A 23538-nucleotide genomic window follows, 5' to 3' on the forward strand; every position below is an offset into this window, starting at 1 on the left:
TTTATATACAGGTAGACCAGAAATGCCACATCCCTGATTGGTAGATGAGTGACAACCCTGATTAGAAGCACTGCTGCCCATCTGCTGTTCTTTGCAAATGCTCTTTAGACATTTTTTATTGTACCGACACACTGAAGAAGGCTGGAAAGCCAAAACGTCTATGTACACTATCCCTGATGCAGTGAAAATAATTTAAAACATTGAATAATAACGTAAGCTTTATGTAACATCTTTTTGAGTGCAAACCCATTATACCTCTTTGTTTGTATGGAATTCATGTGTGCTCTGATGAGTGATGATAGTGCATTTATATCAATAAATTGTCAATCTTTTCATTTTATAGCAATGACATCCTCTACACTATCACTGCCATCTTGACGATTACACATTGGTCGACTACATTTGAAATACATTGTATCACAGACATTAGGCTAGTCCATAAGTGAGGGGTATGTCTTATTTTCAAATATTACTAGGGTTTAGCAGCAATTGACACACAACAAGCTTCATGGATGTTCTGATTGTATCAGCATTACACAAACACAACTAAAAGGTAGTGTCTGTTTCAAACGGTATCTACCCGAATAAGAGCAAACCAATACACAGTTGCATGGAGTCATCTGTCATATTCAAAATGGGGGGGATGTAGTGGAACAGCAACAATACAAAGTATGACTGCAGTCCCCCTTTGACAATGACATGTCTGTGGTCTTTACCAAACATAGCAAAAGATGAACAAGAACTTGAACACAACATTCCACAGAGGTATGCTATCTACTTTGGGGGTTGGCAAGCTAAGTCAAGGGCATTCCTTACTAGAATATTGTTATTTTTTAGAATGATGCCAATATCCATGTTCAAACAAAGTTGAAACCCAAATTAGTGTCAGAACAAAATTAACATTCTGTACATGAGACCTAAATCATTCTATGAGATTGTGGTTATTTTCTGTCCTGCTAAATTCAGAAATCTGTAGGCCTATTATATTTACACATCTCAATGTTGTGTAAACAATGAAGGAAAAACAACCACATGAAATTGTGATTCATTTCCACGTAACTTTTTTAAATGTATTTTTTATCTATGAATGGTGTTATTGCTTGATACAGTGATATCAACCAAATAACATAGCCTCAATGTGTTTAAAAAAATGGTGCAAGACTCTGTTCAGGATGAGTGTTAATATTTCCTGTAGGTTGGATCGAGTTGTTGCTGTTGTGATTGTATTATATCATTTTTAAATTGTGTAATGTTGATTGAAAGATGGCGCCGACAGACATGGCAGCTTTGCTTCTAGCTCCTATGCAACTTTGCAGTATTTTGTTTTTGTGTGTGTTATTTCTTACACTATTAGCCCAGAACGTTTTGTGTGTTATTACATACAGCCAAAATAACTTTCGGATATCAGAGCAGCGTTAACTCACCAGCACAATGACCAGGAATATGACTTTCCCAAATTTGATATTTTGTTCTCACCCCCTAGGGCAATTTAACTTATCCCAGAGGCTGCTCCAAGACGCCACTGGCGGAGAAGAGGTATTCGGAGTGGACTTCTAGTCCGACTCAGGAGGCGTGCACACCATCCACTGCTTCAGAGTATATTACTCGCTAATGTTCAGTCTCTGGACAATAAAGTAGACGAGCTCAGGGCGGGGATCTCCTTCCAGAGAGACATCAGGGACTGTAATGTACTCTGTTTCACAGAATCATGGCTCTCTCTGGATATACTGTCCCCGTCCATACAGCCAGCTGTGTTCTTAGTACATCACACAGACAGGAATAAAGAACTTTCCTGGAAGAAGAAGGGCGGTGTGATTGTGATAACGTATAGAAACTCAAGTGCTTTTGTTCACCCGACATAGAATACCTCACAATCAAATGCAGACCATATTACCTCCCAAGAGAATTCTCTTTGGTTATAGTCACAGCCGTGTATATTCCCCCTCAAGCCGATACCACGATGGCCCTCAAGGAACTACACTGGACTTTATGCAAACTGGAAACCACATATCCTGGAAACCACATATGAGGCAACATTTATTGTAGCTGGGGATTTTAACAAAACAAATTAGAGGAAAACGCTACCGAAGTTCTATCAACACATTGACTGTAGTTCTCGCACAGGGAAAACACTCAACCACTGCTATTCTCTCTTCCGGGATGCCTACAAGGCCCTCCCCCGCCCTCCCTTTGGCAGATCACAACTTCATTTTGCTCCTCCCTTCCTATAGGCAGAAACTCAAACAGGTAGTACCTGTGCTAAGGCCTATTCAACGCTGGTCTGACCAATCGGAATTCATGCTTCAAGATGGTTTTGATCACGCGGACTAGGGTAGCCTCGGATAATAACATTGATGTATACACAGACACAGTGACTGAGTTCACCAGGAAGTGTATTGACGGATATTGTTCCCACCATGACTATTAAAACCTACCCAAACCAGAAACCGTGGATAGACGGCAGCATTCACACTAAACTGAAAGCGCGAACCACCGCATTTAACCATGGCAAGGTGATTGGGAATATGGTTGAATACAAACAGTGTAGTTATTCCCTCTGTAAGGCAATCAAACAGGCAAACCGTCAGTACAGAGACAAAGTGGAGTTGCAATTCAACAGCTCAGACACGAGATGTATGTGAGAGGGTCTACAGATAATCACAGATTACAAAGGGAAAACCAGCCACATCGCTGACACCAAGGTCTTGCTCCCAGACAAACTAAACACTTTCTTCGCCCACTTGAGGATAATGCAGTGCCATCGACGCGGCCCGCTCCCAAGGACTGTGGGTTCTCCTTCTCCGTGGCCGACGTGAGTAAGACATTTAAACGTGTTAACCCTCGCAAGGCTGCCGGCCCAGATGGCGTCCCTAACTGCTTCCTCAGAGCACGTGCAGACCAGCTGGCTGGAGTGTTTACAGACATATTCAATCTCTCCCTATCCCAGTCTGCTGTCCCCACATGCTTCAAGAGAGCCACCATTGTTCCTGTACCCAAGAAAGCTAAGGTAACTGAGCTAAATGACTATCACGCCGTAGCACTCACTTCTGTGAAGTGCTTTGAGGCTAGTTAAGGATCATATCACCTCTACTTTACCTGACACCCTAGACCCACTTCAACTTGTTTACTGCCCCAATAGATCCACAGACAATGCAATCGCCATTGCACTGCACACTGCCTTATCCCACCTGGACAAGAGGAATACCTATGTAAGAATGCTGTTCATTGACTATAGCTCAGTCTTCAACACCATAGTACCCTCCAAGCTCATCATTAAGCTCGAGCCCTGTGTCTAAACCCCACCCTGTGCAACTGGGTCCTGGACTTCCTGATGGGCTGCCCCCAGGTGGGGAAGGTAGGACACAACACCTCCACTTAACTGATCCTCAACACAGGGGCCCCTTAAGGGTGGGTACTCAGACCCCTCCTGTACTCCCATGACTGTGTGGCCACACTCAATCATCAAGTTTGCAGACGACACAACCATAGTAGACCTGATTACCCACAATGACGAGACAGCCTACAGGGAGGAGGTGAGGGCCCTTGCGGAGTGGTGCCAGGAAAATAACCTCTCCCTCAACGTCAACAAAACGAAGGAGCTGATCGTGGACTTCAGCAAAAAGCAGAGTGAGCACGCCCCTATCCACATCGATGGGACAGCAGTGGAGAAAGTGGAAAGCGTCAAGTTCCTCAGCATACACATCACAGACAAACTGAAATGGTCCACACAGACAGTGTGGTGAAGAAGGCGCAATAGCGCCTCTTCAACCGCAGGAGGCTGAAGAAATGTGGCTTTGCCCCTAAGACCCTCACAAACTTTTACAGATGCATAATTGAGAGCATCCTGGTAAGGCAACGGTCTGCACAACAAATCACCGGGGGCACACTGCCTGCCCTCCAGGACACCTACAGCCCCCGATGTCACAGGAAGAGCAAAAAAAATCATCAAGGACAACCACCCGAGCCGCAGCCTGTTCACCCCGTTATCATCCGGAAGGCGAGTTCAGTACAGGTGCATTAAATCTGGGACAGAGAGACTGAAAAGCAGCTTCTATCTCAAGGCCATCAGACTAATAAATAGCCATCACTAGCCGGCTACCACCCGGTTACTCAACCCTGCACCTGAGAGGCTGCTGCCCTGTATACATTGACATAATAATGTTTACATAATGCTTTACTCATTTCATATGTATATACTGTATTCTATTCTACTGTATTTTAGTCAATGCCACTCCGACATTGCTCATCCTAATATGTATATATTTCTTAATTCCACGATTTTACTTTTTGATATGTGTATTGTTAGATATTACTGCACTATTGGAGCTAGGAACACAAGCAATTCGCTACACCCGCAATAACATCTGATAAATATGAGTGTGCGATCAATACAATTTGATTTGATTGCTGCTGCCTTCATGGCCAGAGGTGCGTTTCCACAAAACTTTCTTGTACGTTCGTGAACACAGACTTTTTTGAGGTACGTGTGGGTGGGTGTGGCTTGAAACAATGAGTGACGTTTTTAAAGGGCAGTGGCCATGCTGATACCGTTCCCCAACCAACCCCTCCTCGTTTTCCAACTGGTCGTACATTACAGCACCGTTTATGTTCAATTGAACGATCCAGAACGTAAAAACGTACTGAACGCAGCCCTGGTCTCGCTTGCAAAAGAGACCATCTGAATGGACTTTTACTGGTTAAATACAAAAACAACAGGTACCCAATTGCGATATTATAGGCCTACTGACGTCATCATACTCTCTGAAATGGTTCCCCATTAGTTTTGATTTACCTTGAGGGCGTGTATTCACATAACGTTCCACACAGCATGCCTAAACTAAAGTGACTCATGTAGGCTATGCGCCTAGGTTGTTTTCATGATATATGATAGGCTAAAATCACAATGTCTTACACATTTCCAACTATAGGCTTACATGTATGCTTCAGTATATGGACAGCAATAAAGTTTTAGCACGACGTGTAAAGCAAGGCTCATTTTCGAATCAAACCACTCGATTTACGGATTGTTACTGTATGGACGTAGAGAGCACACCCTGACCAAACGTATTCACATCGAATCAACATTCCCTTTCTTTCAGGGATTCCTAAACTACATGTGTGACAGTCAAAGTAGCTTAACTTCGCCTTTTCCTAAAGATTCCTAGCTACATAACTTCCAAGTTTAATTGCCTTGGCCAACTAGTAAATAGACTGCTGTGTGAATTACAACCCAATTGTAAACAAGACGACATAGTTGTCTAACTTACCAACGCCATATTTCTCTTTTTTAGTTGGAATCCAGCGGGTCATTGCGGTAAAAATGATAAATAAATAAATAGATGAACTGCTGTGCGGGTGGGACACTTCTCGTCCTGAACACTACAGTTTCGCCATCATGACTTCAAAAGGGGGAGGGGAGAAAACTAGGGCTATGCAATTGAACCCAGCAGCAAGCGTTGCCGCGCCTCGTTGCGTAGGCTAAAGATCACTCAATTGAACAAATGTGGCAAATGTAACATAACGACAATGTAACAATAGAACCAAACTTCAAATAAGTGATTAGAGAAACTCACTTACACTACACCGTGTATAGTGTACATTAGGACACCATACCTTTCACCATGAGAGTCCATTGTGCAAAATAAAACTGGGCACATTACTGAGATAAGGTATGATAGCCACAATCAGAAGTAAGTATAAAACATTTTTCGTTGTCGGAGCAACATTTTTGTCACGAGATAAAGTTAGACTGACATGAGAGAGCAATGGTCTGTAACAATGCAGAGGTATCATGTATAGACCCATGCAGACAATGAGTGTACTATAATATTTGTCAGCCATCGGCGGCCTATGGGCCAAAACTGGACTGCAAGGAATTTTGGGGATGTTGTTATTATTATTTAAATCACCTGTTAAAAATGTGTTTAGTTTAGGAAGTCTTTTCCCTAGTATTCCCACGAATAAAAATAATATGTGATCATGTCTCAATGTAATCAAGGTATGACATTGTTGTTATTTTCAAATGCAATCTATTTTTGTGCTTAGTTGTGGTCAATTTGCAGTGTAAAAAAATATAATAATTATGTTCCAGTCCGCTCAAACAAAAATCATCCTTCAGACACTCTTATCCCGAGTGACTTACAGGAACAATTTAGGGTTCAGTGCATTGCTCAAGGGCACATTGACAGCGTTTTAACCCAGTTGGCTTGGGGATTCAAAACAGCAACCTTTCGGTTACTGGCCCAACACTCTTAAACCCTAGACTACCTTCCTCCCTGATATAGAGCATATTCTGGTGACTTTTTATTTATTTTTTACAATAGGCCTAACGTTACCATATGTTATTTGATTCAAATGATTTTTACTTTTTTGATTTTAAGTGATTCAACCATTGACTGCTTTGTGTCCTCAAGGTCAGGAATGTAAGGAATCGACCTCTTGTTAACGATGTAGGCCTCAGTGGACACTGTCAGAGGATGTGCGTGTGTGTGTGTGTTTTAAATAACATGAGGAAAATGATTGCAGTAGCCTACTTGATCATCAGCAGGTGCACACAGTGTTTGTATTTTAGAGGATGAGTCTGTCTGAGGTTACCATTCATGCATTTATCTGTGTAAGTTTGCATCAATACATGCATTGATTGTGATATTTTATTTATGAATGGGCCCCAGCCTCCCCGTAAGACAATGGGCCCCACCCTCCCCCTCCTCACCGATGCAGCTGTTTAGTGGATCCGGCCTGTTATTCTACTTAGCCTTTTGTCTTCACATAATGTGTTGCTGATAGCACTGCACAACCAAATGTTGCTGTCAATAACCATTAGCCAATATTTGCATAGTTTTCCCCCTTGACAGCTTGATTTAGCTCTCACTATTTTTATGGTGATTTCTCTGTGCGTTTTGCTCTGTCATTGTTCCCATGTAAATTTCACACGGGTTCGGCCAGGACAATTGCTATGACATTTTTTGCATTATACAGTATTTGGTTTCTGCTAACCATCACAAAATATATCTTGATTTGATTCTGCAAAATGTCATATCCCCCATCGAAACAGTAGGGTAACTGCAGAGGGCTTTAGTAGTCAGCCCTCAAAAGTAGATTCTCCCAAAACGGATTGGTGGTAGAGAAATGATTGGTACAGTTTTGGTATACATTTGCATAGCACTTACAACTGCTATCCATGTTTGTGGCATGCACAATACAAAGAATTTGCAAAAATAAGTCACAACAAAAGAAAAATAATCTTAAACAATAATTGGGTGTTAAAATAATGTTTACTGTAGCTAATGCATATAAACATTTTAACATGTAACTACACAAATCAGATACAGATAAGGTACCTACAATGTAATTACACTGTACACACTGTACCGTCTACCATATAAATATATAGGTATTAGGGACAGTTATTGTATATTAGTACAGCATTTAGGTTTATTTATGTTGGGGAATGTTGTTCTCTTTGAATTACTTGCTCATTGTCTGCTTCATCTACAGGTGCAGGATCATAATTTAATCACCTCATTGTTGCAGGAAATGTTCTGCACAGCGGGAAAATGCAAACTCGTACTGCATTCAAGGTTTAAAAAGGCTTCTAAAATGTGTAATTTTCTCTTTAAAATTTCAGTTTATTTGCTCTAACTAAACATGTATCAACCCCTACAACAAATTACTATGAATTCTAATCCACACAATAATTCACATTTCCAGTTACTGAAGGATTATTTCCCTGTTTTGAGAAACTGGTCAAATTAAGATCCTACACCTGTAAGTGATTAAAAGATTTGACCACTTACTTGGGTATATATTGAGCGGTTTATGTACTTAAATACTTTTGAATAATTTGACATGGTTTTGTTTGATCCGAGCATTTTTGTGATTTGTGTATTCTTAGGTTTATGATTCACTGTAGGCCTTACTTTGCATGGAGTAAAGATCTCTAGTCATATTCAGGTTTACACTTTTGCCGTGTTATAACCTTCCACAAATATAATCTCAACCACAAATGGATTACTTTAATGTATTAATATTTTTTTTTAAATCCTTTGACATAGAGACCAGTCAAATGAAAAGGAATTCTGCAAGCTGTGAATAAGGAACACAATATTGCCATCATGTGACAGACTTTTGTTATTACAACATAACTTTTCTTGAACGGCAAAACAACAACTCAGGAAGTGGTATACAACTACTATCAAACACCATAGAGAATCATAAAGGACTCTTCATTGTATCGGTTCTGCTATGGCATATGTGAGGCCATTTCTATTTTTAAGTAGTCAATTTTCTTCTACTACAACTTTTATTTTTTATTTTATTTATTTCACCTTTATTTAACCAGGTAGGCTAGTTGAGAACAAGTTCTCATTTGCAACTGCGACCTGACCAAGATAAAGCAAAGCAGTTTGACACATACAACAACACAGAGTTATACATGGAATAAACAAGCATACAATCAATAATACAGTAGAATGTACAGCATGTGCAAATGAGGTAGGATAAGAGAGGTAAGGCAATAAATAGGCCATGGTGGCAAAGTAATTCCAATATAGCAATTAAACACTGAAATGGTAGGATGTGCAGAAGATGAATGTGCAAGTTGAGATACTGGGGTGCAAAGGAGCAAAATAAATAAATAAATACAGTGTGGGGATGAGGTAGATTGGGTGGGCTATTTACAGGTGCAGTGATCTGTGAGCTGCTCTGACAGCTGGTGCTTAAAGCTAGTGAGGGAGGTAAGAGTCTCCAGCTTCAGAGGCCACGGAAGGAGTGTTGTATGGCATTGAAGCTCATCTGGAGGTTAGTTAACACAGTGTCCAACGAAGGGCCAGAGGTATACAGAATGGTGTCGTCTGCGTAGAGGTGGATCAAAGAATCACCAGCAGCAAGAGCAACATCATTGATGTATACAGAGAAGAGAGTCGGCCCAAGAATTGAACCCTGTGGCACCCCCATAGAGACTGCCAGAGGTCCGGACAACAGGCCCTCCGATTTGACATACTGAACTCTATCAGAGAAGTAGTTGGTAAACCAAGCGAGGCAATCATTTGAGAAACCAAGGCTATTGAGTCTGCCAATAAGAATGTTGTGATTGACAGAGTTGAAAGCCTTAGCCAGTTTGATGAATACGACTGCACAGTAATGTCTCTTTTCGATGGCAGTTTGATATCTTTTAGAACCTTGAGCGTGGCTGAGGTGCACCCATGACCAGCTCTGAAACCAGATTGCATAGCGGAGAAGGTACGGTGAGATTCGAAATGGTTGGTAATCTGTTTGTTAACTTGGCTTTCAAAGACCTTAGATAGGCAGGGTAGAATAGATATAGGCCTGTAGCAGTTTGGGTCTAGACTCTAGACTCTAGAGTGTCTCTCCCTTTGAAGAGGGGATGACTGCGGCAGCTTTCCAATCTATGTGAATCTCAGACGATACGAAAGAGAGGTTGAACAGGCTAGTAATAGGGGTTCCAACAAGTTCAGCAGATAATTTTAGAAAGAGAGGGTCCAGATTGTCTAGCCCGGCTGATTTGTAGGAGCCCAGATTTTGCAGCTCTTTCAGAACATCTAACAGCTATCTGGATTTGGGTGAAGGAGAAGTGGGGTAGGGTTAGCCAGGTGGAAAGCATGGCCAGCCATAGAGAAATTGTTGACATTCTCAATTATTGTGGATTTATAGGTAGTGTCAGTGTTTCCTAGCCTCAGTGCAGTGGGCAGCGGGGAAGAGGTTCTCTTATTCTCCATGGACTTTGCAGTATCCCAGAACTTTTTTGAGTTTGTGCTACAGGATGCAAATTTCTGTTTGAAAAAGCTAGCCTTAGCTTTCCTAACTGCCTGTGTATATTTGTTCCTAACTTCCCTGAAAAGTTGCATATCACGGGGGCTATTCGATGCTAATGCAGAACGCCACAGGATGTTTTTGTGCTGGTCAAGGGCAGACAGGTCTGGAGTGAACCAAGGGCTATATCTATTCCTGGTAAAAAACAAACATTGAATAGAGCATTCTTATTTAAGATGGTGAGGAAGGCACCTTTAAAGAATAACCAGGCATCCTTTACTGACGGGATGAGGTCAATGTCATTCCAGGATACCCGGGCCAGGTCGATTAGAAAGGCCTGCTCGCTGAAGTGTTTTAGGGATCGTTTGACAGTGATGAGTATACTGCCACCTGCAGTATACTGTTTGAAAAGGTATAAAGCCAAGTTTGACGATTTCCTGCCACCTGCAGTTATGGAATGTTTACTCACAAGTATAATTCATTGGCTGATCCCTCCTGATGACCTGCATGGAATTATGTGATTCTTCCTTAACCTTTAGGAATTGACTACTTCAAATGGGGAAAGTCCACAATGGCGCTGCCCATGCTGAAACATGCTTTTGGGCACTAGAGTTCTCTATCAATCTCTATGTCAAACACCTTCTATTTAGAGAACATTCCTGTGCTTGAGTCATGGTATTATTAGGGGATATTCCTAAAATCTCAATAATGCTGATGAGAGACAGATTTAGGCTCAAGAGACCATTGTGTATGATTGTTTCATGAACAGTCTATCACCTCAGGTGCAAGCTTTATGTAAGCATTATATAAGCATAACATCTCAGTTTGGTGTCGATAGGGTCGATGAATCAGTCAAGCAGACTGGCATGTGTGTCTTGTCCTCCCTACACTCTAATTAGCAGAACTGCCTGTAACCTCTTCATCCTGTTCTCACCTAATGCTCTAGTTAGATGAGATTGCATCATACACTCCTAGAGAGAAAGCATGACTATGAGCAGAGATAAATAGTACTCAAATACTGGTGTTTTCATATTCAGTCTACCAAATGGATTAATGGTTATTTTGAGAAAAAGTCAACTGTTGTCCTACTACAGTATGTCTTAAGCAGCATGTTTTCCCTTCTCTTTCCATGTCAGAGGCCCAACCGCAAGATGTGCTGGGATGTAAAGGCTGCCTGAGCTACAAACACTGAGCTAAATCACTTCTATGTTCGCTTCGAGGCTAGCAACACTGAGGCATGCATGAGAACATCAGCTGTTCTGGATGACTGTGTGATCATGCTCTCCATAGCCCACGTGAGTAAGACCTTTAAAACAGGTCAACATACACAAGGCTGCGGGGCCAGATAGATTACCAGGATGTGTGCACCGGGCATGTGCTGACCAACTGGCAGGTGCCTTCACTGACATTTTCAACATGTCCCTGATTGAGTCTGTAATACCAACATGTTTCAAGCAGACCACCATAGTCCCTGTGCCCAAGGACACAAAGGCAACATGCCTAAATGACTACAGACCCGTAGCACTCACATCCGTAGCCATGAAGTGCTTTGAAAGGCTGGTAAGGGCTCACATCAACACCATTATCCCATAAACCCTAGACCCACTTCAATTTGCATACCACCCGAACAGATCCACAGATGATGCAATCTCTATTGCACTCCACACTGCCCTTTCCCACCTGGACAAAAGGAACACCATTGTGAGAATGCTATTCATTGACTACAGCTCAGCATTCAACACCATAGTACCCTCAAAGCTCATCACTAAGCTAAGGAACCTGGGACTAAACACCTCCATCTGCAACTGGATCCTGGACTTCCTGACGGGCCGCCCCCAGGTGGTGAGGGTAGGTAGCAACACATCTGCCACGCTGATCCTCAACACTGGATCTCCCCAGGGGTGCGTGCTCAGTCCCCTCCTGTACTCCCTGTTCACCCATGATTGCATGGCCAGGCATGACTCCAACACCATCATTAAGTTTGCATACGACAAAACAGTGGTAGGCCTGATCACCGACAACGACAAGACAGCCTATAGGGAGGAGGTAAGAGACCTCTGGTGCCAGAATAACAACTTCTCCCTCAACCTAACCAAGACTAAGGAGATTATTGTGGACTACAAGAAAAGGAGCACCGAGCACGCCCCCATTCTCATCGACAGGGCTGTAGCGGAGCAGGTTGAGAGCTTCAAGTTCCTTGATGTCCACATCAACAACATACTAGAATGGTCCAAACACACCAAGACAGTTGTGAAGAGGGCACGACAAAGCCTATTCCCCCTCAGAAAACTAAAAAGATTTGGCATGGGTCCTGAGATCCTCAAAAGGTTCTACAGCTGCAACATTGAGGGCATCCTGACCGGTTGCATCACTGCCTGGTATGGCAATTGCTCGGCCTCCGACCATAAGGCACTTCAGAGGGTGGTGTGTACGGCCCAGTACATCACTGGGGATAAGCTGCCTGCCATCCAGGACCTCTACACCAGGCGGTGTCAGAAGAAGGCCCTAAACATTGTCAAAGATCCCAGTCACCCCAGTCATAGACTGTTCTCTCTACTACCACATGGCAAGCGGTACCGGAGTGCCAAGTCTAGAACCAAAAGGCTTCTCAACCGTTTTTACCCCCAAGCCATAAGACTCCTGAACAGGTAACCAAATGGTTACCCAGACTATTTGCATTGTGCCCCAACCAACCCCTCTTTTATGCTGCTGCTACTCTCTGTTTATCTTATATGCATAGTCACTTTAACTATACATTCATGTATATACTACCTCAATTGGTCTGACCAACCAGTGCTCCCGCACATTCGCTAACCAGGCTATCTGCATTGTGTCCCGCAACCCGCCAATCCCTCTTTACGCCACTGCTACTCTTTGTTCATCATGTATGCATAGTCACTTTCACCATACCTACATGTACATACTACCTCAATAAGCCTGACTAACCTGTGTCTGTATATAGCCCTGCTACTGTTATTTTCAAGTGTCTTTTTACTGTTGTTTTATTTCTTTACTTTCTTTACACACACACACACACACACACACACCTTTTTTTCGCACTATTGGTTAGAGCCTGTAAGTAAGTATTTCACTGTTGTATTCGGCGCACATGACCAATACATTTTGATTTGATCTGTTTGGTGTGTTCCTTACTCGTCAACAAGGTGGCGATGAGTAGAGCCTCTGCATCAGAGGACGATCATAAACAACTCTTGTCCTCCAACCATCTATTCAAAGATGAGATCATGAGTTCACCAGGGATCCCTTATATGATCCCTTCTCCCATGGATGTTTCTGCATTTCTCCAGTGAACCAAGGAGGCTAAAATACTTATGAGTAGTACAGTATATACACAGTACAACACTTTGATATTTACATTGTTTTCCCAACAGCAAATCAGGTGATGATTTGAGTTGTTATGTTTGCTTTGGGACATTACCCTTGTAGCTATATGACATACACATTAAGTCCAACTTGTTAACTTCACTTTTTTGTTGTCTTTTTTTATACAGAGAATATGTGCTGGTATCAATTTGATACGCATGCTGTCTCCTCATTCACTCTTTTGTTTCAGGAAGAAAGGGAAGGTTGGAGGGAGGAGCTGCAGAGGATAGGGTGAGCTGAGGACAAATAAACTACAGAGGGGAAAAGAGGGAGGTGGCAGCTGCAGATTTTGGGGAGATGGCTTTCTAATACTGTATGTAACAGGGCCAAAGGTCAAACATAGAGGACATCAGTTCTGCTGTTAAGTTTAACTTTTGAGAGCTCTGTAGCATTGTAGTCCAATTGTTGGTGTAAATAGCATAGTGTGGGTTATGCCATATATTACAAAGGAATAAAAGTCTCTGTGACTGTTTTGGAGAATAAAATGAATAAAAATGTGAAGAGAGAGTGATGATGGTAAATAAACCATATGTCATCTCAGAATAACAGTGACACTAAAGAGAGGGAACTTTAGCCAAACAGTCAGAAGATTTATAGCCACTGCAGAAATTAAGACCCTCTCTGTGTCCCTGTCAAGTAAAACTGATATCCTTGAAAGAACAAGTGTTCTCCTTCTTGGGGATACACAGCCACAAAATTCAACTTGATATGAATAGCAACAAGTCACATATAGCCCATGGTATGTATGTAATCATTTAGCATTCATACAGTGCTCCTGTATGTGTATGAATGGCTGTGCATTTCCGCCACCAGTGTGGTGCAAAAAGAGTGTCTGGAATAAAACAGGACCGTCCTCTGTCAAGATTTAATGCAGTAGGATTTTCCTCTCTTGTTTCTCTAATGGAATTGCTTTTTGCTGGCATCCTCCATCAGTAGACATTTGGCCAGATTCTTTGGTGCAGCACCAACTTAGCTGAGTCATAAAACTTCTGAATTATGGCCAGTGATGTAAAGGAGAGTGAGCCAGCAGGAAAAACACAGGACCTTATGAGGACACACACACACACACACACACAAAGGCTCCTGCTCTCTACTTACTATCCGTCAATTTGAAAAAATAAATACCGAAATGTCTTTAATTCTATCTTTGCCAGGTGTTCTTTATTGTTTTACAATCTACCAAGGTGGGAAACTACCAGCAATTTCCAACGTTTTTTCATTGTCTGTCAAAGGGCCATCTAAGAGGGCGTCTCTCAGATGACACATACAGGTCGTAGGTACATTGTGGAGAAATTACATCATCTATCAACCAACCTATAATTGAAACAGTTGTTCTAATACACGTCCCTTTTATTCTAAAAGAACATCCTGATTCGCCAATGCTATTATCTATACACTCCATACACTTATTGCTGACTCATCTGGCCAGTCATGAAAATGAGTAGTAACTTCATAAGTGTAGTGAATTGAGTCGTGCCATAATTCATGTTTCATGTCTTTATTTGTGTTCAGTACTGTACATCATGGATCCCACGAAGAAGATTTGGTCTAAGGCATTTCAAATCAAGTATTGAACACAATGGTGTTCTTATAGGCATATTGTGGTGACAGAAAAGCACATAGGTTTTTCAAACAAATATTTCACAGGCTAATACAATACAGTATTTGCTCACAAAACTCCACACATGCTCTCTCTTGTTTCTCGCACCCAATAATTAAGCAATCATATTGAATTTATTTTGATGTATTTCATATACAGGTATTTGCTTTTTATTGTTCTGAAGAGCACCTTGCAGGCACACACATGCATACACTCTCATGCTCTGCTTCACTCAGTGTACAGCCATACTGTTTATTTGAACTCAAACATAAAGGCCTCTGCTGTATATACAGTGGTTTCCTGATTGATTGTACTGAACTGATCTATTTATAGAGCACCTCGATAGGGAACAATCAATGTGTCATTCATTCTTGATTTAAATATTTTGGTCTTTTGGCTTCTCTTTTTCTTCTGCCACTTCTACTTCCTGTTTGCTTTCTTCCTCTTCTCCCTTATCATCCCCTTCTTCTGTTTCAGTGGCTCCATCCTCCACTCCATCTCCTCCTTCTTGGCTTTCATCTTCTCCATTTTCTTTAGGCTCCCCTGCTTCCTCTTTCTCCAGATCTCCATTATCACCTGTAGAGACAATGTGATTTGTTGTTAACCGCTGTAGGCAATGAACTTGACAATTCAAAACCTTTTAAAAAAAGAAGTGAAATCACATTAATTCAAACTCTAGACAACACTGACCTGCTTTTTGCTCTTCTTCCTCTTCCTCTGATTCCTCGACTCCCTTCTCCTCTTCTTCCCCCTCTTCTTCCTGAGGACTTGACTCAGCAGGCTGTGCTTGACTGGCAGCTATAATCTCATCCGCAGAGGAGAATGATGAGCTGTACATGCGTAGGTAGGGGGCAGCAGAGCTCAGGCTGGACTGCATGAAGAACATGGGGCGGTTGTAGGATGGGGCAACACTCAGGCTTTGGGAGTAGACACTGGACATTTCCCCTGGTCCTCCAGCACTGAAGCGATTCTCCTCACCTTCAAGCAGCTTCCTGGAAACAGAATAGATACATAGATCACAAGAGATGGCCCTGGTTGGCACTCAGTTAAATTTGTTGTACTGTAAAACACATATAATCCAATCTATGATCATATAGTAATGGTACAATTATAAACTTCTGCAGGAAGTTCCTCTCTGCGAAGTAGACACAACATGCAGGTCTAATGTTATGAGTTACAGACCTGTAAGCTGCTATCTCGATGTCCAGAGCCATCTTAACGTTCAAGAGGTCTTGATAGTCCTTCAGGTACCTGGCCATTTCATTCTTAGTTGTCCTCAACTCGTCCTCCAGCTGGCCAATTGATTCCTATTTTGGAGATATCATTAATATGATTAATGAGGTGTTGATTGTGGAATATATCTGATGTATGTAAAGGTTTTTCCAAACATCATGACCAAACAACGTATTCTATAGGCCAAAACTTACTTTGTTGATGTAAATGATGCATTACGCAGCATTTCTGTAGAATATTCATTGTGTGCATTTGTCTGAAGGATTAGGCTCAGCAGAGTCTGCTACACTACTTATGCTGATGCAGATATTTAGACAGGTTAGATTTTTCATTCATGCTGCTCTGGCACTGACACTGACCTGTAGGGCTGCAATCTCAGCACTCTGTTTCTCCTCCACCTCTTGTAGCTGATTCTCCAGGGACTGGTTCATCCCACGGCATGCTTCAATCTCCAGGTTCCGTGTTTTGATCAGGCGCCGGTACTCCCCGGCCTCGTCTTTGGCACTGCGAACGTTGTCTGTGTTGCGGGTGGTGCCTTCTGTCATCACACTCACCTTGCTGCGGAACCATTCCTCGGCTGACTGGAGGTTGCGGTGTGCCAGTTTTTCATACTGGACACGGATGTCTCGGAGGGCTGAGGACAGGTCTGGCTTGGCCACTTCCATCTCCACTGACACCTGGGCATTGTACTGCACCTGGGCCTGCAGCTCCGCTATCTCCCCCTCATGGAGACGTTTCAGGAAGGCCAACTCATCCAGTAGTGTCTCTGTCCTCTTCTCCAGCTCAACACGGCCCAAAGCAGCCTCATCCGCCCTCTTCCTTGCATCCATCAGACGGCTTTCTACCTCTTCTCTGCTGACTACCTCCTCTTCATAACGGCCCTGTAGACTCTGCAGCACCTCCTCCATCTGGTCCCTGTGGTTCTGAGCAGCCTGTTTCTCATCGCGGGCCTCCTCCACAGCAGCACGGAGCTGGCGGATCTCGTGCTCATACAGGGACCTGAGGTGGGAGGGCTCGCCATGCTTCTGCCTGAGGATCAGCAGTTCAGCATCCAGCAGCCTGTTCTGCTGTTCCAGCTCGTGGACGCGCTCGATAAAACTGGCAAAGCGGTCATTCAGCTCCTGCAGCTGGGCTTTCTCCTGCGTCCGCACGGCCTTGAACTCAGTGCTGACCTGCACCGCCTGGCTGATGTCCAGTTCAGCAGTGGCAGCAGAGCCAGAGGCAGATAGCAGCATGGAGGAGCTACGGCTGTATGTTGGGTAATGCAGCCGGGATGACCCATGGGATGAGAGGGGGGCAGAGAGGCTGGAATACACCGACCTGGATGCCATCCCTCCTGCACTGCCTCCATACCCTCCACTGCGCAGCGTCACCCTCCTCTTGTGGGAAGAGGAAGGAAAGTAAGGGTCGTAACCAATGGAACTCATGACTCGTGAAACAGGCAGCTCTATGTTTGATGGAGTTGCTGGGTCGACTGCACAGTGGGATCTGCATCACCGTGGCTTTTATAGAGCTGTAATGACTGTGACGCAAACCTTTTAAAGCACTGACAGCAGGGATTAATGACAGCGCCAGCCAGCCAAGTCTGAGCTGTTAAGAAAGGGATTTAGAGATAGGGTGAGAGGAAAAGAGACATATGTAAGGGGCGGGGATAACCAGTGGAGAGAGAGGGAAGGCAATGAGGTCAGTCTGTAACGACAAAACATACATTTTGCTGTGAAGCATGTCTGTCTTTCTGAAACAGGATGAGTAGGAAATGTTACTTTTAGCCCTAAAAACAAACTATAGCAGTGCATCAGGTGACTGCAGTGCAGGCTTGAAACTACAGCGCTGGCAATTGAGGGAGCAAGTACTTTTGCCAACAATGACTCAGCACTGCACCATTTTGCCACTCCCATATAGCTGGGTAAGTGTCCAGAGCATTGCAGAAAACCTCATTCTTGTATCAATGTATATTTTGCTCAACATTTGTATCAGTATTAAAAACCTTTGTCATAAAATGTAGTCCTTAGTGCAGGCTTTATAATGACAGCATTACTGGACTCACAGGTGCACGTTTCTGGGTTAAAACCTATTTGGGCTCGCCTGAATTTGCTACACTGGTGTCACAGAGGAAAATCCCACTTGTCTGGCTACTCAGACTCTAGTCTAGATATAACACCTCTCACAGACTCCAAAACAATCTCTACATGATGGTCACAGGATGGGGAAGTCTTTTGAACAAAATGTAAAGTTGTGAAAGCAATAGTATTCGTGTGCAAATGGTTTAATCATCTAAAAACATGAATTTTGGCTACTCAGACTAGACTAGATATACTGTATCATACCAGCTTTCACAGACTTCTTACTAATATCTATTTAAAGTTAATGTATTGAGGAAGCTTTATGAAGACAATTTAAAGTTGTGAATGTAATTATATTTTTGTGAAAATGTGTTATTCATAAAAACAACATGGATTTTCCTGTATCTGGGTACTCAGAATAGGCACAAGATATACCATGCCACCTCTCAAACACGCCAAACAATCTCTACACACAGTGGTCACAGCTTGGGGAAGCTTTCTGAAGGCAGGCTAGAGTTGTGAATGCAATGATATTTTATTTTTTATAAATCATTTTGACAGTAACACCCTGAAAACTCTTTCATAAAGCTGATTAATTTCCATATGTACTAGGAAGTTAGGTGTTAAAAAAATAAACTGATTGAAAGTAAGGGGATATCGGTGAACAAATGCCGTGGTCAAGGCTATGACGGCGCCAGTGCAATGAGTTGAGCTTACTCAGGTATTTAAAAGCACATATTAGACCAAGAGCCTAAAAAACAATTTATGCTTGATCCGGAAATGTGGTCCAGAGGCTCCATAGGAGGGTGTGGCCCAATTACGGAGCCTCCAGAGGCTTGTGTTGGCCAAATCAAGCTCGGTACCACATCGCCGTGCCCCTCCCAAATTCTGTTACAAATGCTCTGTATAGCTACGCATTGACATAATTGGTTGACTGTAGTTGGGGGCAGTATGTCCTGTATAAGCACAAACTCACTTCTTTCACAACAGCTCTGCAACATGCAATTAGTATGAATGCTCTTACTTCTGCAGAGGCCACATCGCAGTAAATGCTGTACGGCCAATACAGATGCCAGATTGACCATGAATCGGCTTTAATGCTTCTATAGTTCTTTATGAGTTTTAGTGTAGAAAATGATCTTCCCGCAGAAGCGACAGTTACAGGGATGGTAAAAACTACTCGATTGCCATAGCAACATAAGGGAAACTGGGCAGAACGGAGTGGTGCTTCAAATACAGCAGTTCTGTTGCCTTCCTCAACACATTACGGAAATAAATTAACTGTATAGGAAGCTCTGGGGAAAGGTCATCTGGATACTGGACAGCCAATAAATTGGCAGATGCAAAGAGGTTATCACGATTAGCTGTCACGACTTCCTCCGAAGTCGGTCCCTCTCTTTGTTCGGGCAACGTTCGGCAGTCGACGTCACCTGTCTTCTAGCTATCGCCAATCCACCTTTCATTTTCCATTTGTTTTGTCTTGTCTTGTCTTCCCACACACCTGGTTTCAATTCCATCAATTACATGTTCTGTATTTAACTCTCTGTTCCCCACATGTCCTTGTCCGGTATTGTTTATTGTAAGTGCTTGTTTTTTTTATTTTACCAGGTAGGCAAGTTGAGAACAAGTTCTCATTTACAATTGCGACCTGGGGCACGTTATGTCTGGGGTTTTTGTCCCATTGTATATATTGTTTTTATCATTAAACTGCGCCGTTGTAACACAGTCTTTGCTCTCCTGCGCCTGACTTCTCTACCGCCGGTACGCACGCCTTACATTAGCGGACAACAGTTATTTAGGGCTTGAACAAAAAAGCGGTTTGCGATTTTGTTCATCTTGGTGAACCCCGTTTGATGCAAATCAACCACAAACAGCCCTTATCTCTGGTATATCTTGGCATGCATCATTCAAGACTAACAAGCTGACCAACAGTGGCGTGTATTCATGGGTGCCAAGGGAAGCCAGGCCTCCCCAAATATTTGACCAATAAAAAAATACAAAACATTAATTTCTCTTTCGTCTCTCTCTTTGTTTTCGTAATTTTACGCCAATTAGCAAGTGGCTGAATCTCACCTGAGAAATCATCTGAGCGAGGGAAACAGCGCACCTCTGTCCTAGTATGTGTAGCCCGTGTATCTGATGCTGTCTGAACCAAAAGAGTATAACATCTTGAGGCCGTAGCATTTGATTGATTGATGCCAGCAAGTTTTTGGCCACCCTTGATAAAAAAATATATAAAACAATTAACCAATCAGCATTGAGCTGGGCTCAGCTCAATGTAATTAAATACATGTTTTGCTCCATGAAGTAATCCAACAATGTGTACGCCGCCATCTTGTCTTTTTCAAATCTTAATATCTTATTGATTGAGACAGGAGGGTGTCCACCCCAAAATGCTGCATGTCATGAGTGCAACTCGGAAATCAAGCGTCACGTTGAATGACATTCACCGTTCTCAATCTATGAAAAGATTTGAAATAGACAAGATGGCGGCTTACACATTGTTTGACTACTTCATAGAGCAAAAATGTTATTTTAATTTAATAACAGAAAATGTTCTAAATTCAAAAGAACCACCTGCAACTAGCCATGAAAGATTAGAAGACATACTTTGTATAGTGAAGTAAAGGTTGGTAGAAAATGATCTGTGCTACACTTCACACTACCTAAATTATAACCAGTGGTGGGAAAAGTACCCAATTGTCATACTTGAGTAAAGTAAAGATACCTTAATAGAACATTACTCAAGTAAAATGATAGTCACACAGTAAAATACTACTTGAGTAAATATAGCTTACTTAAGTATCAAAATTAAAAGTATAAATCATTTCACATTCCTTTTATTGAGCAAACCAGACGGCAAGGTTTTCTTGCTATTTTAAGTTATGGATAGCCAGGGGCACAGTCCAACGCTCAGCCATCATTTACAAATTAAGCATTTGTGTTTATTGAGTCCACCAGATCAGAGGCATTAGGGATGACCAGGGATGCTCTCTTGATATGTGTGTGAATTGGACCATTTTCCTAACCTGCTACGCATTCGAACTGTAACAAGTACTTTGGGTGTCAGGGAAAATGTATGGAGTAAAAAGTACAATATAAATAGTAGTGTATAGTACAGATGACCAAAAAAACGTTACACCACTGGTAATAACGCCAGGATTGTAAACTGTCATGGTGAACACATACTACAGTAGCTAAGATGGGGAGAAGTCTGTCCATAATAAAGTGCTGCTCTGCCTTTTTAACAACACTATCAACAAGGCAGGTCCTACAGGCCCTAGTTTTGTCACATCTGGACTATTGTTCAGTCATGTGGTCAGGTGCCACAAAGAGGGACATCAAAAAAAATTGCAATTGGCTCAGAACAGGGCAGCACGGCCTGCCCTTAAATGTACACGGAGAGCTAACATTAATACTATGCATGTAAATCTCTCATGGCTTAAAGTGGAGGACATATTGACTTCATCACTACTTGTTTTTGAAAGAAGTGTTGACGAGCTGAATGTACCAAGGTGTCTGTTTAAACTACTAGCACACAGCTCAGACACCCATGCATACCCCACAAGACATGCCACCAAAGGTCTCTTCACAATCCCAAGGTCAAGAACAGACTAAGGGAGGCGCACAGTACTACATAGAGCCATGGCTACATGGAACTATATTCCACATCAGGTGCAAGTAGTAGAAGTATATATATATATATATATATATTAAACAGATAAAAATACTACACCTTATGGAACAACGGGGACTGTGAAGAGACACACACACCGACACAGACTACGCACGATAAGACACGCACGTACACATATATGTTGAAGAGAAATTGTACAATTAGGTTTTGACTTTGTGGCTGTGTTAACTAGCTGGTAACGATGGGGCAGAGATACCCGTCTCTGTTTTGGGTAAACTCGTTTTGCAAGCCAACGTGCAGCGGGGTCTGAACGAAATGACGGAAAGAGAGCAGAGAGCGTGCACCCATGGTGTGCAATGAACGGTATATCATATATTATGTTTGGGTGCTTTTATTTTTTTTTATGGTCATCCTATTCGGAATTCCAAGTTGGAAACGCACACTTCCTTTTTAGAGCTCCTACTTTCTGACCTGAAGATCACTGACATAATGATATGACCAAAGGTTTTCCTGAATTCCCATTTGTCTGGAAATGCCGTGTTCAAAACAACTGGGAACTCGGAATTTCCTGACTTCAGTGCGTTCAAGACAACTGTGAACTCTGAAGAAAATGAGGTCCGACCGGGAAAAATCGTTTTGAATGGTCACCCAACTTGGAATTCCAACTCGGGAACTCTGGCCTGTTTCTAGAGCTCAGACTTTCCGACCTGAAGATCACTGACGTCATGATTTGCCCTTGTTTTTTTCAGAGTTCCCAGATGTCATGTAAGCACACATTTTTTTGGGGGGGTCAAATCATGACATCAGTGATCTTCAAGTCGGAGCTCTAGAAAGATACCAGAGTTTCCGACTTGGAATTCCAAGTTGGATGAGCTGTTTCTTTTTCTTCAGTTCCCAGTTGTCTTGAATGCACTGAAGTCAGAAGTCTGAGATTTGAACGCGGTTATCACAATGACTGTATAAATGAATGGACAAAGCCATCGATCACGTGACACCATTCATTCCTACGGTATATGAATAATAATGCTGCGTTCATGTCGTGTCGGAAACTCTGAAAATTCGACTTGTTAACCAAGTTGGAAGAGTTGGATCCCGAGTTTCCCATTTGGGAGGTACCAGAATCAGCCAATAGGAAGCTCTACGCAAATAACTTACATTAATTTGAACTCGCACACAGTTTCCAACATGAGTTGAACGCGACATCAATAGCGCATTTGAAGCCCAGGAAGTTGGTTAAGATGGCATCTAATGGGAGATTTATGTAGACTTGTGCCACATTCAAGACAACTTGGAATTGCGGCAACCGACTTCAGTGTGTTCAAGACAACTGGGAACTTGGAAAAACGAGCTCTGACTGGGAAAACTTGATTTGAAAGGTCATTCAACTCGGAATTCCAAGTTGGAAACTCGGCCATCTTCCTAGAGCTCCGACTTATATGGTACAAGATTGGCCAGGTGGCTGTGCGACTGCTGCGCATTCCATTGGCGCGGCATGCCTTTGAGGAGGGTCTGCAATGTAACCCCGACCACTGGCCCTGTCTGGACAACTTCATTACTGTTGTCTGCATACTCAGTGACTACAGTGTCGTTCTTCTGTATATCTGTCCACTGTCACTATGTAAAGGTGTTGTTTTATTGTGTTTTATTTATTTAACGACACAAGTCAGTTAAGAACATATTATTATTTACAATGACGGCCTAACCTGGACGACGCTGGGCCAATTGTGAACCGCCCTGTGGGACTCCAAATCACGTCCGGTGGTGATACAGCCTGGAATCGAACCAGGGTCTGTAGTGAAACCTCTGGCACTGAGATACAGTGCCTTAGACCGCTGCGCCACTCGGGAGCC

General features: G+C 42.6%; 2 protein-coding genes and 1 pseudogene across 3 annotated transcripts in view; 1 reads left to right on the top strand and 2 right to left on the bottom strand.

Annotated features, from left to right (window-relative positions):
• LOC115140002 (dedicator of cytokinesis protein 5) overlaps nt 1-5409 on the bottom strand; it is a 31495-nt gene extending 26086 nt beyond the window's left edge. For both annotated transcript variants that reach the window (XM_029677974.2, XM_029677973.2), the window contains exon 1: nt 5268-5409. In XM_029677974.2, coding sequence (XP_029533834.1) covers nt 5268-5310 — 43 coding nt within the window. In that variant the 5' untranslated portion in view covers nt 5311-5409. The remainder of the gene's footprint in view (nt 1-5267) is intronic.
• Nucleotides 5410-14637: 9228 nt separating this feature from the next.
• LOC115140003 (neurofilament light polypeptide) lies at nt 14638-18415 on the bottom strand. Its single transcript, XM_029677975.2, has 4 exons — nt 16348-18415; nt 15938-16062; nt 15446-15747; nt 14638-15331 (listed from the first exon to the last, which is right to left on the bottom strand). The coding sequence occupies exons 1-4, from the start codon at nt 17413-17415 to the stop codon at nt 15132-15134; spliced, it is 1695 nt and encodes a 564-aa protein (XP_029533835.1). The 5' UTR covers nt 17416-18415; the 3' UTR covers nt 14638-15131.
• A 3588-nt stretch (nt 18416-22003) lies between these two features.
• LOC115140004 (calcineurin-binding protein cabin-1-like) overlaps nt 22004-23538 on the top strand; it is a 94337-nt pseudogene continuing 92802 nt past the window's right edge.

The sequence above is a fragment of the Oncorhynchus nerka genome, linkage group LG13 (genome assembly GCF_034236695.1).
Source record: "Oncorhynchus nerka isolate Pitt River linkage group LG13, Oner_Uvic_2.0, whole genome shotgun sequence".
Lineage (NCBI taxonomy): Eukaryota > Metazoa > Chordata > Actinopteri > Salmoniformes > Salmonidae > Oncorhynchus > Oncorhynchus nerka.

What these genes read in the sequence shown, in the direction of transcription:
- LOC115140003 (XM_029677975.2), bottom strand. Translation starts at nt 17,415, where the DNA reads ATGAGTTCCATTGGTTACGACCCTTACTTTCCTTCCTCTTCCCACAAG. An exon ending in CTGAGATTGCAGCCCTACAG is followed by an intron (nt 16,063 to 16,347) that starts GTCAGTGTCAGT and finishes TCTCCAAAATAG; the next exon opens with GAATCAATTGGCCAGCTGGA. An exon ending in GGAAGAAGAGCAAAAAGCAG is followed by an intron (nt 15,332 to 15,445) that starts GTCAGTGTTGTC and finishes TTGTCTCTACAG; the next exon opens with GTGATAATGGAGATCTGGAG.